The 16,668-nt window shown below is 45.3% G+C and overlaps 1 protein-coding gene across 3 annotated transcripts in view; it reads right to left on the reverse strand.

Moving 5' to 3' along the window:
- Positions 1-16,668, reverse strand: part of AMPH (amphiphysin) — a 1,422,934-nt gene that overhangs the window by 507,367 nt on the left and 898,899 nt on the right. For all 3 annotated transcript variants that reach the window (XM_069613278.1, XM_069613276.1, XM_069613275.1), the window contains exon 10: positions 13,628-13,766. In XM_069613278.1, coding sequence (XP_069469379.1) covers positions 13,628-13,766 — 139 coding nt within the window. The remainder of the gene's footprint in view (positions 1-13,627; positions 13,767-16,668) is intronic.

Genomic DNA, 16,668 nt, shown 5'->3' on the forward strand with positions numbered 1-16,668 from the left:
ATGAATGGTAAGCAACAATAACATTTTAAGTACCTAAGAAAAATACACTTTAAGAGTAAAATGGGTCCTATATGATATATTTCTTACAGACTGCATCACGAAAAAAGCATAATGCATTAAACAACAAGAATGTGCTCCCCTGAGGAAAAGAGTTAGTGGTGAGTTTATGAATACAATTACGGCATGTATGAGAGGCCTAAGGAGAATCTCCAACTGATGTGATTATTTTGTGTTTTTTGTAGAATGAACATAATCTAAATGGAGTAACTGAGAGATTGGATCTGTGAATATATACAGTCAGTTCCTGTCCTGACGAAGGCCTGGAAGATAAAAGTTAATAAATGGCATTGAATGGGCGGATCTCCAAAAAAGTGCCGAAACACTTGTGTGTTGACATTGTTTTTATTACATCCTTTGGTATATGGAAATTAGATGATAGGGATATTAGCAAACAACAATCCAGAGAGAAATTGTTGAGAAATTGGGCCTCATTACGACCTTCCGTGTCCGGAAACTAGGGTGCCGGTAAGCTTACCGGCACCCTTGTTTCCGGACCGGCATATTACAGTTCTGCCTGCCGGAGCCCTTGTGCCTGACAGCTCTGACCCTGCCGGGCACAGAGGCCACAGTAGGCAGACCAGTCACGGAAGCACCAGCACCGATAGGAATGGTGCCGGTGCTTCCGTGTCCCCACTCCCATAGAGTCCTATTGGACTCTATGGGAATGGAGACTTACAATTTACCGGCGCCTGACTTTCTGGGCCACCGGGGTTGTAATCTCCCGGTGGCAACGAGAAATCAGGTACCGGTAAATATTTACGGGTCCGGCGGCAACCCGCCGGTAGCACGGCAGGGTTACCGCCGGACTCGTAAGGAGGCCCATTGTCTTTTCTCAACTGTCCGAGAATAGTCAGAGTATTTGGAAAATAAAACTGAGTTTATCTAATATCTATCCCTCACTGAAGCTGTTCAGGTTTGACCATTGAATTATGTTGAGAAAACTATTGCATTCCCTATGTGAGCATCTGTGAACATGTATTAAAACATCTTAATATGTACTGTATTTTGCACACAAGGCAATTTAACTAACCCCTATGCAAACAATTGCATTTATATCATTATGTGTATTGTGGGACATTTTATTAGATGAGTTGGAAAAAGACAAGATGTGTAAATCTCAGAAAAAGAATACATTTTGAATTTTTATATTTTCAGAAAAGGTTGGAGTCTCATGTGCAGTGACCTGACTTGGAACGTTCACAAATTAGATAATAGCTCATTGAAGAAGGTTATGCTAAAGATAAATGATTTTAGCTCAATGTTGTCCATCATCAAGGGAAGCATGCAAGTACCAGACTAAACAATCAAATCTCATCTTGTTTTTACATTGCATTGTCTTGGAACTCTTCAAATACACCTAACACATAGACATTTGGATTGCTATTCATAATATGCAGAAGAACATTTAAAGTTGTACAAATAAGCAGACCTGAAAGTAAGCTTGACACTAGCTTGTATTATTGACACTAGCTTGTAATATTGTGGTTACTCTTTTCAGTCTATCAATCAAACTGCTACATAAAAGGAAACAGCGGACAATGACCTAAACAATTTCACCAGAATGTGAGAGGGAACACCTTTTCACAGAAGACAGCAAAGTAGTATACATAGTAACATAAAATGATTTGTCCAGGATCACTGCATCATCTAGTGGCAAATATATAATACGAGTCGCACCAGTTTAGGTAGCCAGATTTAAGACCGAGTAACCAGTCACCTCTCCTGACTAATACTCTTCAGTGGGGGTTGCTGCTGAATGTCTACAACCCTCTCCAGGAGGAACAGAGGTCTAGAAGTGCACCATACTAATGGAAGATTCGTTGTTATGGCTAGTGTGATCTAGTGCAGGCACGTGGTTTTGTAACCCAATAGGCGTTACTATCCCCAAAGTAAACATACATGCAAGTCTATCATCCTCAGACATAGGAAATGCAGAATTGGCTTTGCCAGAATGTGGTACTGTGACCTGATAAATGAACTAAGATCTCTGTAGCTAGTGCTTAACACACAGAGCTATATTCTGAACCACAGGGGCAGTCATATTTATGAATGTGCATTTCAACTTTAGTTTTGCAAGTGATCAATATATTGTCCATAAAAACGTGTAAACGATACAGGAGTTACTATACTAAATGCACAAACTGTATGCACTACAGTGAACACAGGAAGAATGACCTGATTAATTGAGCTGGATGGAATGAACTTGACAACAGCAGCAAGATGGCAAGTGCATAGCCTCACCTGCATACTATAAAAAGCCCTGGCGTGTCATTTGTGCCCAACATAAGGTGGGGACTCAAGGCACTGCCCCTTTTTCATTCCAATGACGATGCCTCTGGCTCGGAAAACTATCATAAATCTGGTAAACCTTTGTGTGGGTAAAAGAGAGAGACAGAGAGAGCAAGAAAGAGAGCAAGAGTGAGAAAACTGTGCAGATCTTTATTGGTTGTTCCTGCTTATAGATTGGGTGATCTAAAACCCTTCCCTATAATACTACATGTCACTATATCCCGGAAGTGTTCTCAGCTTTTATTAATGGATGCTTTATATATGCTCCAAACCTGAAGACAGTTTACATGAACGTTTTACAAGTTGTTTACGTGACCATCTATGAAGAAAGTTCGTTTTACCTTATTAGCACACGAGAATAGCAAGTTGGAATAATTAATTAGAGGGAAGTACCTTTGGCATACCGCTTGCCAGATGCGCCAAGCTGCCTTCTGAGGCCAGAGAGGAGAGCAGGGATACTGCACTTCTCGCCCCTAAACTGAAGCTTTGCTAATCTGTAGTCTAGGGCATTTTAGCGAGGCACCACCTCTGCTCCAGTTGGAAACAAGTGTGTCAGTTAAGCAGAATTGTCAAGGTCCTTTCCACTAAAATTCATTTAAAGGAAAGTACTTCAACAAGACTGGGATCCCCTCCTGCACAGTCCGAGCAGAGCTGGTGCTTCCCTGGACCTGCTTACTTTGCACAGGATGGCTGTTCTGCATCCCTTGTTCTCTCCCTTGCAGTCTGCCTCCCCACACCTGTTGGCGACAGCTAAAACACAAATTAATTGCCTCTCAGTAAAGTTTTGATGGATGTTCTTCCCACTGATTTTCCATCTATGATATCTATCTCCCAGCACAGCTGTTCTTCAGAAACCTTCTGCCACCAGGGGGTGCGGCGCAACTCTCCGTCGACTTCACCCAACGCCTCTTCACGACCACACGGGCACAATGATATTGAGGCACAGCAGCCATTGACCTTAATTCTGCCCTTTTTCCCTAGGACTCTGACACAAAGGACTGTTGAACCAAAGGGTGAAATAACTGTCCGCCAAGTGGGGTAGGTTGGGAGGGCGACAAGGAATCCGTGGGAGGAATAGTCATCAGAAAGAACATTATTGAGAGGTAAGTACATTGTTATTCTACTGGGTTCATTTTTCCGATGGATTCCTCATCTATTATAGACTCCCAGAGCAATATGTCCAGAACAGAGACCCACCCACCTTTGCAGGGTAGAGGTGGCAGCTAGTCCTCTGGTCGATTAAGCTTTGAGACCTTTATGCACATCATTACCAGCCAGACCATAGTGTTCCGAGACCCAGAGGATAATTCACCTTGACAGAGTCTGGTTAGTCACAGCTCTGCCAGCACAGACACCAGCATAACCCACAAAAAGCTTATCATCTTTCCTACCATCTCTTGACCAAGAGACGCAGTAGCTGCGGCTAGCTGATGGAATCGCCCCTCTACCATGGATAGGTGTGGGGGAGAAAACACCCAGGAAGAACAACTTTTTGAGAGAGATGAAAATCCAAGACTATGTAGAGGAGCAGCTGCATGCCTCTGCAGGAAACCCCACACCCTTATCTCCCATATGTTAGAAGCCTGAGATTGTGCTGTGTTTGACACCAGCAATTGTGCCAATACTGCAATGCATGTTTGAAAGAGGATACCCATTGAGACGATCCTATCGAATGTATCCCCAAAATGATGACAATTTGAGGGAGGAATTTCCCAAAGGAATATAAAAAAGAGCAAAGAAAGAAGCCTGTGACATCATAAGAGAGTACCAACAATGTCTCAGGATAATGGCTGAAGAGGATGCATGGATCCTACAGAAACTAATGACGAAGTGAAGAATTAAGAGAACTTTTAAATACGAAAAATAAGAATACATGTGCACAAAGTGCTGCAGAGAATCAACAGTTCAATAATTGTATAGATGCTGAAACGCAAGTAGACTGAGTTATCATAGAAGCTGGCTATATGTAGTGAATAGAATGCAGGCGAAGCCACCATTATATAGGAGCTGGACATTGGTAACATTAACTTTTAGTAAACCAGGACCCATGAAAGGAAAGGGAAAATTGTGTTGCAGCAAGAATAAGCTGAATCGTGGAGCCGTATGGTAAGGTTGTTTGGCCTGAAGTTAAGACTGAAACAGCCATGGTTGGCTATCTATTCTGGAAAGGAGTGAACGTGCAAAGATGCATCATCTCTTGTTAAGGTGCAAAGAAAGACCACCAAGAGTACCAAGTTTAATTCATTTAAAACCTGCAAAATGGACCAAATTGTGATCTCCTGTCACGTGAGCCAAGGATCAAAATAGAGTTCAAATTGGAGTCCTAGAACATGATAGCGAGTGCCCACACTCCCATGTATTCTCAGAGACAAGGATAGTTTGCAAGGCCAAGCTCAAAGAAATGTTCATGGCAGAAGGCGTGGGTGATGAGAGATGCTGGGCTAATTGGGTGGGGAGGTAGATTCAGGCCCATGTCCTTGCACCTGGGTCTGGGCTTACGTGCTGCTAAGTGCACCGAATGTTCCAGACATGGCACAAGTATGCCATCCAATTGTAGTGGTCCATATGACGATAGACCTTATAGTTTAAAAACTAATTGAAAAACCGTGTATCTAATGTTCCTGAAGATGACATGTTTTAGAGCTAGTCATATATTGTCCACCTGACAGTGGGCAGCCAATTATAATACAGTTCCTATAGATAATATACTTATATGTTCCCCTTAAGCCTTTCCCGATCCCCAGTAGGTTTTTAATTATTCGCCACGTAGTATGACATCACCTCTGACGTATTTTTTATATATAACCATGTTTTTATGGAAAGATCGTTGAGAGAAATCGAGCGTACGTCTGTTGATGTTCGTTGTAACTCTCTGTTTTAGATAATTGTTAATAAAACAGTCTTTGCCATCTTCCTGAGTTGGTTCGGTTATTTGAACTCAGAGTTATTCTGTGTGAACCCATGCATTACATGCACGTTCCTAAAAGTATATAAGCTCAACTACCTTTGGAAAGATGGATGGCCTCAATCTGAATGTCACCTTTTCCTCAGAGAATGCGATACAGTGAGAAAATTCACCTTAATGATTAAGAATGCAGGGCCTCAAAAACAGTACACTTAATTCAAGTCCCAGCCTGGAACAACAAAAGGGGCATGGGGTAAACTGATTGCACAATCCCGTTAAAACTTGATCACCTTAAAAACTGCATAACTGTGGGGATCATGAAGAAAAAGCACTCCTCAAGGGTCCTCTTGAAACTGAAATAGCTGCAATGTACCCCTTCCCAGAGCCACATATGGGCCAAAGAAATCAAAACATTCAGGACAGAGGATGATGTGACATGTAAACAGATTTAGATTTTTTTCCCGGCACCAAGTCGAGAAATGCTGCCATGTGCAGGCAGAAATGGACTTGATAGCAGGCCTCTGAGCTGAGAGGAACAGGTCGAGGACATCATCTGACAAGTGCCACTCCGTATAGCTTATTTTAGCGGACAGGTGTGAGGATTCAGGCTGTTGGGGGTTCAGATGCAGCACCCACCCTTCTGACTGGCAGACCAGATCCACTATCTGCTAAAGGTGCCAGAGAGGGCAGATAAACATATACAGCAATTTCGGGTGCCACCTTCTGCAGGCCCAATCTGGAGTGATCAAGTGTAGCCTCCTGAGAACCAGCTGGATGAAGGAGATCAGCAGGAATGCGTAGAAGTTGTCAACCGTCCACTCAATAGTCAGTGCCTGCTGCAGAAATCCCTTGTGAGGAAATTCCCTGTAGCATGACAGCTTGCACTTCCTGTCCCCACTGGAAGTGAAGAGGTGTACTTGAGGCGTCCCCCTCTTGGAGAATATCTCTTTCAGAACATCCTCACAGAGCTCCCGTTTGTGGGAGGTCAAATTCTGTCTGCTCATGTCATCCACAATGATGTTCTCCATTCCAGTAAGGTGTGCTGCCGTCAGAGACATGTCATTCTCCAGAGCCCAGAGCAACAGTCACATTGCTTCTCTGCCCAGAACCAAGGATCCTACACCACCTCGCTTGTTGACGTAGTGCATGGCTACGGTGTTCTGCACCAGGATCACCACATTCTTTCCCTGTACCGAAGAGAGAAAAGTTAACAGGGCCAGCCTGATCGCTCTTAACTCCAGCAAACCGATGCGTTCCTTGGACTCTGATAAAAACTACAGGCTGTTCACCATCATAGCCTGTAGGTGGGCACCCCAAACCTTTAAGGACGCATCTGTGACTATTGTCCCCTGGGACCATAGTTGCTCAAGTTATGCCCCTTTCAGCAGGTTTTATCACAGGGACCACCATGTTAGGTATTGGGATTCTTTAGCTGAAACCTGTTGAAGGTCAGAGGTGTGCCCCCAAAACTGAGACCATTATCAATTGAGGAGCCACTGAAGTGACCTCATGCGCAGCCGGACTACAAGTATGCAGGAAGTCATGAGGCCAAGTAGGCGCAGGAAGGCTGAGGCCAGAACTTTACACTGCAATTGGAGGACATGAACCATCTTGTAGATGTTTGTCACTCGATCCTCAGGCGGGAAGACCCTACCCAGGTAAATGTCCAAGACTGCCCCAATAAAGTGGAAGGACTGAGATGGGGAAATTGGAGACTTCTTGATGTTCAGGCAGAAGCTCAAGCTGTGCAACAAGTTGCATGTACAGAAGAAATGTGCCGGTGCCTGGTCTGGTGAGCAGGCTCTCATGAGTCAGTCATTGGGGAGGAAGAGGAAGAGACATACATGACCTTGCTCCTGAGGAGAGCCACTATTACCACCAGCAGGTCTGTAGTTTGGGGAAGATCATGGGTGCTGAAGAAAAACCAAATGGGAGGACTAGGAACTGGAACTGGCAATTGGCTACCATGAATATCTGGGACGTTCAGTGTCATAGGTGAATCTGCACATGGAAGTGGGCCTCTTATTGATTCAATAATATCAGACAGTCCTGCAGGTTGAGGGCCTAGAATATTTTGGCTATAAAGTAACCATTTTGAACTTGTTCCTGCATAGGTACAGGTTCAATAGCCCCAAACCCAAAATAGGATGCAAGCCCCTATGTCCTTCTTTAGCAGTAGAAAATAAAGTGAATATCAGCATTTGCCTCATTATGAGTGGGGAGCCTCTTCTATAGCGCCCTTTGTCAGAAGCTGACAAACCTCCTCAAAAAGGAAAGGGACTGAAGGCCAGTTGTGGCCAGAGGGAGGGGGTTCTGGAAGGCACTAAGCAAAGGGGAGGAAATATGCCACACAAACGACCTGTAAGGATGTGGTGCCATTCCTTGTCAAACAGGGAGATTCTCCCCTATAGGGGATATGAATATTATTGTATTTATTGAGCGTTCACCTAGCTTTGAGAAGCAACAGAGAACTTTACAGCGGTATAAAACAGTTCAGATGCATAACAGAGTGCTTTTCAGAGGTAACAACAGAACAGATATACAGTTGGGGCAGGATACAGACGGGCAGAGGGTGGCAGTGAGAAGGGTGGACAGCGTCTAGCAAGTCAGGTGGCACAGGGGTGACGTGATGGCCTAGGTGGTGAGGAGGAGAGACTCCTTGAAGAGGTAGGTCTTGAGTTCTTGTCTGAATTGTGGGAACGTGGGGGCAAGGCTGATGCTGAAGGGGAGGAGGTTCCACAGTCTTGCGGCATAGGCAGAGAAGGCTTATTTTCTGGTCCTTTGCATTTTGCAGCAGAAGACTTCAAGTCTGCACGTGCCCTGGCTTCTGTTGGTGCACTGTCTGCCAGAGATGCTGAGTTTATTTGTGAGATAGCTGGGTGACTTGAGGGCGACTGCCAAATAGATGATTCAGCAAGACTTGAAGGTGATTTGTGCATGCAGTGGGAGCCAGTGAAGGTCGAAGAGGGCCAGGTTGATGTGGTTGTATCTGTGTAGACCCTTGATGAGGCATGTGGCCACATGTAGGACACTTCTTAGGGGCACAAGGGAGGATGATGGGTGGCAATCAAGGAGGAAATTGCCCCATCCAGTTGGGGTAGGACCAGTGCTTGAACGGTGGATTTAAAGCTGTCCGGAGAAAGGAAAGGATTGACTTTCTGCGGGAGGGAGAGCTGACACCGAGCTGTCTTAGTTTTCTTATCTATGTGTGTCTTGAAGGAGAGGCCTTTGTCGATGTGGAACCCAAAGGACTTGGCGCAGGAGGTGAGCTTGAGTGGGAAGCCCTCAGGGTTCATGGTTGATAGCTACGTCTGTATGTCTGGGTGTTCGGTCTTGTTGGTGAGGAGTAGGAATGCGGTCTTGAGGGGGTTGAGCTTCAAGTGTGTGCTAGACATAAAAGACTGGATCAGCGAGAGGCAGGTTTTGAGCCTGTGGATGCCCTTAATGGATCTTGAGGTATAGCTGTCTGTAATCAGCGTATTGGTGGATTTGGATGTTGTGTGTGGCTAGGAAGACTTCCAGTGTCTCCATGTATAGATTGAATATCACTGGGGAGAGGATGGATCTCTGCGGGACTCCACAGGTGATGGGTAGAATTGGCGATACAAAGGAGTCCATCTGAACAAAGTGCTAGCAGTTAGCGAGGTAGGACTTGAACCAGCGTAGGACAAGGCCCTTGATCCCCATGCACTGATGTAGGGTCTCCATGAGCGCCGGATGATCTACTGTGTTGAAAGATGCCAAGAGGTCACGTAGAGCAAGGAGGCAGGAGTGGCCATTGTCTAGGATGTTGAGGGTATCGTCGACCACCTGTATTGGTTCTGTCTCTGTGCTATCTCTCGGTCTGTACCGAGATGGATTGGTAGGTTTGGAGGATATTTCTGGTGTAGATGTGCTGCTGCAGTTGCGTTGCTACCGCTTTCTCAATGATCTTGCCTAGGAAGGGAAGATGGGTGATGGGGCGATAGTTACCTAGGTTGTCGGGATCCAGAGTGGGTTTCTTTAATAGAGGGAGTATTTGTACTGTATTTAGGGTTGATGGAAAGGTGCCTTGAGTTAGGGAGCTGTTGATGATCTCCATGTAGGGAAGGAGAGCTTCTGCGAGGAGGGACTTGGGGATGGATGCTGGGAGGATGTCATCTCTATATGATGTGGCTTTGAGGGCAGCCAGGGTTTCTACCAGGTCTTCTGTAGAGAGTGTCTTGAATGTTGTCCAGGGTGGGATGTTAGGTTGGTCTGTGGATGGAGAGCTGGTGTTGAAGGGTCGAAGCCTGTTTCACAGGGACTTTGCATCTGGTACCACTGAAGGCAAGGCAGAGATGGACAGACCAACTTGTGGAGCACCTCTGCCCCTTCCCCTAGCCAGGGGGTGCTGCAATTGCTGCTTTCCAGACAGAGCTAGCCCCCAGCCCCTGTGGCCGTATGAAGGGAAGGGTTGAAACCATCTACCTCTGCTCGATGGAGCAGCAGGCTGTTGTTGATTAACTGCCAGGCCCAAGGACTTGACAGTCACCCTCGAGGACTGGAAAGTTAGGAGGGACTCATCAGCCTTTGCTCCAAACAGTTTATTGCCGTCAACCAGCATGTCCAGAGTTAAGCTTGGACATCTGGGGCGAAATCTCCTCAACAATGCGCCTGTAGCCTTGGAACGTGCCACATAATCAGCCGTATCCAGGCCTCACTGCAGATTTGGCAAAACAACTCCTTTCCATCACTGCCCAGGGCTTCAAAGCCTTCTGTGATCTCTTTCGCAGCAAAGAGCTCTGTCGCACCAGAATTTGCAGACCAGTGACCAAATGAAACGTTGGTCAAAGCACAGGAGGCATTTATGGCTATTAGGCCTGGATTTCGTGAGCCAAACATCTTCCTCCCCAAGCATCTAGCCTCTTACTTTCTTGGTCAGGAGGTAAGGGTGACGTTGTCAGGCTTGCCATGGCTGCCCAGACCACCAGGCTCTCTCGGGGAGTATGCAAGGAGGGGAAGGCTGGGTATGAATGTGACAGCGTGTACTTCTTTGCCAATTCCTGGTCCATGGTTGGGATTAAAGTAGGATTCTTTCACAATATTCCAGGGCTGGGGCCTCTACTGCCTGATTAAATGGCAGTGCAGTTTCCCTCCACAGGCCTTCATCAAGAATGTCTGTTAAATGAAACTGCACCTTGGATTTGGAGGGGCTAAAAACCCTAAGGTCTCACCTTGGCAATCAGGCATTGGAAAGATGCCTGATGTCTCCCAGGATTTGGAGCAGGAATCATGTCTAGTTCTATCGATGTGTCCAGACCATTTGCCTCCTGGAGATCAGCAACCAGGTCCATCAACTCCCACTCCTCACCATAACATTCCTTAGGGAATCCCTGCCTTATTTTGGTCATAAGGATTCAAACCCAAGGGGGATGGAATCACCTGCATCATCAAAAATGTCACTAATTTCTTCCAGGAAGGTACCCCAAAGTAGTGAGGCGTATTATCAAAGATCTTCAGTGCCGATCAGAGCCATGGAGGATGGAGCTGTCACCAGATGATCAACATCGACAGATGGAGCAGTGAAGCATAGCATTGGGTCTTCACCATCAGCAGCCATGGCCGAGAACATAGTCATATTATTTTTGACCTTTGCAAGGTCTCTGTTGCTTGTCCAAGCATGGTGGACTCTAACATCACCATCAGCACTGAGGGCAAAGCCATCGGCACCTTGGTCAAACCCGTCAGCAGCTGGGCCTAAGCCATCAGCCTTAGCAAAGATGTGCAACATCTTCAGTTGCTAGTCCTTCCATTTTGCCAGTGTGGAAGATTGGGTTGGAAGGCACAAGTGGTGCCTTTTCTTCAGATGAGTCCTTGGACCGGTGTCTGCTCTTCTTGGTGGATGAGGAAGAATGTGGTCTGGAGAAACCGACTGCAGAGTGAGACCTCTTACAGTCGACAAGGGAATTTTCTTCAGTTTGGTGCTCCACGCCTGGTGACCTTGAACAAATCCTTCTGTCACTTTTTCCTTGTGGAAAAAGCTAAACAGTTGTGCAGTCTCCTCCAGAAGGGCCTTGGATTGCATTGATTGACACAACCGTTGCTTTCCGCTAAGCAGTATAAACAAATCCTATGAGGTCCGGAAACAGACACTTGGTGTCCACAGTCGATGCAGGGTTGAAATCCTGAGGCTTTCGATGGATTAGTAAATTACAAAACTGTTGTATCTTCATATGAAGCAGTGTTCCTGATGCGAGCATAGTGCACGGAAAAATCAACCAAGGTCACAGGGCATAGCCCGAAAATATATATTGGCCTCGGCGTCTTGTCCGGTGCGGCGCACTTAGAGGCATCCGGCATAGCCAACATGGCAACATGGAGACATGCTACACTTTCTGGTGGGAGAAAAAGTTTCCAAAGAGCAGCTGCAGTGGGAGACGGATATAGTAGATGAGGAATCCAACGGAAGAAGGAATCCGTTAGAGTGTTAGCTTTCCCAATGTTTGCTTGCCCTTTCTATGGAAATAATAACAGAGTTTTAACCCACCACTTAAAGACTTGTCGGCATGAGACCCATCTCATCTAAATTTCAGGGAGGATCTCAAGATGCTCCTCTTCAAGGAACGGCTCATCCCTAACACCTAGGTCCACGTTTCTCCACTCTCCACCTAATCTGTGACTGGGCGATCTGCCCTCCCATCCCCTTGTTTCCTCCCATGGTTGCTTGTAGATACCTTGATGCCAAATTGCCCACCCTTTCCTCCTCCATTGTTAGCTCCCTGTTCCGTTGTATCTCTCCTTCTTTCCAGGGACGTCATTTCACCAAAATGCCAAGGGTAACGGGAGTGATATCACATGACCCTTGACCCCTGATGACATCACAGGAAGTGATGTCATTTGACCCCACCATGAAGTTATATTGCGGGAAGCGATGGAACACGACCTTTCACCCGTTGACAAAACCGAAAGTGCCATCTCATAGCATTGTACACTAAGAAAAATATGGTTACGATGGGCCTCATTCCATTTATGGAGGTAGCCATGCCGCTTTTAGCTGCATGGCTACCCCCATACCGGGTACCGGGTCCGGGTTCCTTGAATGGGGAAATACCGGGCCATTCCGACCTTGGAAGGCCGGTATTTCCCCATTCAAGGAACCCGGACCTGGTACATCCCCATTCCCATTTGAGCCCACAGATGGCTCAATGGGAATAGGGAGGATGCTAACAACGGGCCCATTAATGACGTGTCCGTTGTTAGCATCCTGGTCTGCTCGCAGGACCCGCTAACGATGTTTGGTTTTACCAGGCGTCCTTAGCGGGTCCCGCGAGCAGACCTCGTAATGAGGCGGTAGGGGGTTAACGCGCCGGCAGCTCTACCGGCGCCGTTAACCCCCCACCGCCAGGGTCGTAATGAGGCCCGATATCACTATAATGTGATGTACATTTCATACAAGAATGGATCGCCATATGTATTGTTAAGATCAGTTTATATAGGCCGATATTACCAAATTACTGTGAATGCAAGCAGACTTCCATGATCAAGTGATAATGATGAGTTATTATATAGCACTTACGTTTAAGCACTTTATATAGAAAAAATATACACACAATATCACGTAACCTATGTTGGTACACATTTATCGACCTCAGAAGGATGAAAGGCTGAGTTGAGGCGTTTAAGAACAGACTAAATCAGTGACTCACCCCCTGAAGTGTGCCTGAAATAAACCTTTAATGAGTCTAGTAATTATTGTATAGAATTCCAGAAAGACACATTATTTGGTATTCCTAGAAAGTCAGCCACTCCAGAAGTAAAGAGCCACAGGGTGCTTGCGGCTCCTAAATGACGTCCCTGCTTCCTTCGTTGTTTACTTCCCCATGACTTGTAAAGGGCTCTGGCGCTTTCCAAAACGAGATCTGTGCACATTAAATACACTAATAATAAAAATAATATTATGTTGGTAATATTTACGCATCACCTTCACTCTCTCACTTAGTCGTCATATCAAGAGGTAGTCAAATGTAAATATCCAAATGTTACCCGATATAATAGGATATTTGCAGATCCGAAAGCTCTCCCAGATAACCATGACACACAGCCCTGTAGAGAATTACCAAGGACCACAGAATGCAATAAGATGACAATAAGGACTTTCGTACATTTACACCGAACACTGCATGCAAACTAAATGGTATACTTCAGCTTTTCTAGAGGGCTTCTGGTGTAAAATTAATTATTCGTTTTGGCAATATTTTGCTACCTGGCAACCAATTAGTATGTGCGGCATTAAAATGCTTCCCCCTCACACGGTTGCAATTTCACTCATGTCTGTAAGTCATGACACATTCCAGAATACAGCATCATGAATGTACTCCACAAAAGCCCTTGCAGCATCAGTGTCTGGCTTACCTGTGACGGTGATTTAGGCCGCGCTGGCGCCGGGGAGGCAGGTGCCAGGGTGTGGTTTGGGCTGGCCACGGGACTGGGGGGCGGCGACGGCTCCTCAGGTGGGGATGGCGTGTTTGCAATTCGGAGGGGACCTGAATCACTGTGGAAAATATCCAAACAGAAAATCATGAGTTATCGATGAATGAGGTAAACATTTACAAATTGCTCCAGGAGCTTACAGTTGTGTTCCCATCATCTCTGTTCCTCATATATTCTAGTTAAAGTGCACTGTTGAAAATGTAATCTTTGCTGATGGAAAAGATGACACATTGGTAAGGAGATCATGTGTTCTTAGCTGATGGAAAAGATGACACATTGGTAAGGAGATCATGTGTGCTTAGCTGATGGAAAAGATGACACATTGGTAAGGAGATCATGTGTGCTTAGCTGATGGAAAAGATGACACATTGGTAAGGAGATCATGTGTGCTTAGCTGATGGAAAAGATGACACATTGGTAAGGAGATCATGTGTGCTTAGCTGATGGAAAAGATGACACATTGGTAAGGAGATCATGTGTGCTTAGCTGATGGAAAAGATGACACATTGGTAAGGAGATCATGTGTGCTTAGCTGATGGAAAAGATGACACATTGGTAAGGAGATCATGTGTGCTTAGCTGATGGAAAAGATGACACATTGGTAAGGAGATCATGTGTGCTTTGCTGATGGAAAAGATGACACATTGGTAAGGAGATCATGTGTGCTTAGCTGATGGAAAAGATGACACATTGGTAAGGAGATCATGTGTGCTTAGCTGATGGAAAAGATGACACATTGGTAAGGAGATCATGTGTGCTTTGCTGATGGAAAAGATGACACATTGGTAAGGAGATCATGTGTGCTTAGCTGATGGAAAAGATGACACATTGGTAAGGAGATCATGTGTGCTTAGCTGATGGAAAAGATGACACATTGGTAAGGAGATCATGTGTGCTTTGCTGATGGAAAAGATGACACATTGGTAAGGAGATCATGTGTGCTTAGCTGATGGAAAAGATGACACATTGGTAAGGAGATCATGTGTGCTTAGCTGATGGAAAAGATGACACATTGGTAAGGAGATCATGTGTGCTTAGCTGATGGAAAAGATGACACATTGGTAAGGAGATCATGTGTGCTTAGCTGATGGAAAAGATGACACATTGGTAAGGAGATCATGTGTGCTTTGCTGATGGAAAAGATGACACATTGGTAAGGAGATCATGTGTGCTTAGCTGATGGAAAAGATGACACATTGGTAAGGAGATCATGTGTGCTTTGCTGATGGAAAAGATGACACATTGGTAAGGAGATCATGTGTGCTTAGCTGATGGAAAAGATGACACATTGGTAAGGAGATCATGTGTGCTTTGCTGATGGAAAAGATGACACATTGGTAAGGAGATCATGTGTGCTTAGCTGATGGAAAAGATGACACATTGGTAAGGAGATCATTTTTCTAGACATTTTTAATGAGATTCTTTTGCATTTAGTAAGTCATATTATTCTTTAAATTGCTGTACATATAAAACATGTTTACTTGATTAAGCTTCTGACAGATGCCTGTCTTCGGAAACTCATACCCATCTATTCATTTGTGTAACTGAAAGCAATTATTTTAAATAATAATACTGACAATTTTCCAATAAAATGACTGCCTGCAACAGCGATAGTGCTCCCTTGGGCGAGGTCCTTATCTGCTAATGAACCGCATCCGGCGTTAACAGGGGATGTTCGCGGTCCTAAGAGTGCTCTTGAAATGGGCGGAAAATACAGTCGCTGAAGAGTCCTGTGGGATATTGACAATAGCTTCGAATGAAATGGGGGAAAAGCCACAATTAGCCCCGAATGTACAATCACTGCGGATCTACAAATTGAATGTGGTTGACGCTGACGTGATGCATAGAGAGTTGTTGATCACTCTTCCAATAGCAATGATTGTGGGGCGAAATTGGAAGCCACAAAGAGGATGTAAGAACTCAGGCTTTGGAAGCAGATGGGCATTTATTTGATTTGATTTTTTGACAGGCACTGGTGCTACCCACAGGGCCTCGAAAGGTCTTACAAGGTTGGATAGTTCGAAAGGTGGAAGGTGAAACAAAAATTACATTATTATGATAGGAAGATTAGGATAGACAGGGGATGGCAGGGGTTAGATGTTGGGAGCGGTACATTTTGAGGCTTTTTCAGAAAGTGGTGATGGATGGTACAAGGAGTATATGCATTGGTATGGTGTTCCAGGCTCTGAGTGCCCACTGGGTGAATTCTTGTTTTTGTATGGAAGTTAGTTTGAAGTGTGGGATGCATAGGAGATTTGGGCTGCCTTATTTGGTGTTTTTGTGGATGATGGGTTTCTGTTTATTGTGAAGGTAGGATGGGGTTTTGAGGTGGATGGCTTGTAGAGTCCCTTAAAAGCAATTCTCTCTGGTATGGGGAGCAAGTGGAACTGGGATAGAGCTGGGGTGATGTGTAAGTGTTTGGCCAGGTGCAGGATGACTCCTCCCGCTGTGGTCTGTATGGCCTGCAAGATTGGACAGAACTAGTGTTTGGACTGAGGTGGGAGAAGAATGTGTCTTATCTTGCTTATGTGTAGTAGTTATTGGTGACATAATTTATGTGGGGTGTGAAGGAGAGTTGGGGTTAATAGTGAAGCCGAGAGATTTTAGTGTAGAGAGGATATGTGCAGGATGTCTGAAGAGTTCTCCGAGTCAGTTTGTGCCCAACACCAGGTGAGTAGGTATTCCATTTTGGAATGGTTGCGTTTGAGGAAGTGGGTGACCTTCGCTTTGGTGATGGTGGACAGATATCGTTTGAGGATGTGGAGTTGTAAGGTGGAGGAGATTTGGAAGCATGTACCAGCGTATTGGTAAAAATTGACGTTGTGTTTGCTAAGGGTCTGCCAGAGGGATTAAACATACAGGTTGAAGAGATGGTGAGACAAGGAGGCTCCTTATGGAACCCCACCCATTCTTAACTGGAGTGGGATTGGATCAATAGATGCTGTGGTTCATTGAAATGCCAG

This window comes from Ambystoma mexicanum, chromosome 5p (assembly GCF_040938575.1).
Source record: "Ambystoma mexicanum isolate Mex_15411 chromosome 5p, UKY_AmexF1_1, whole genome shotgun sequence".
Classification (NCBI taxonomy): Eukaryota; Metazoa; Chordata; class Amphibia; order Caudata; family Ambystomatidae; genus Ambystoma; species Ambystoma mexicanum.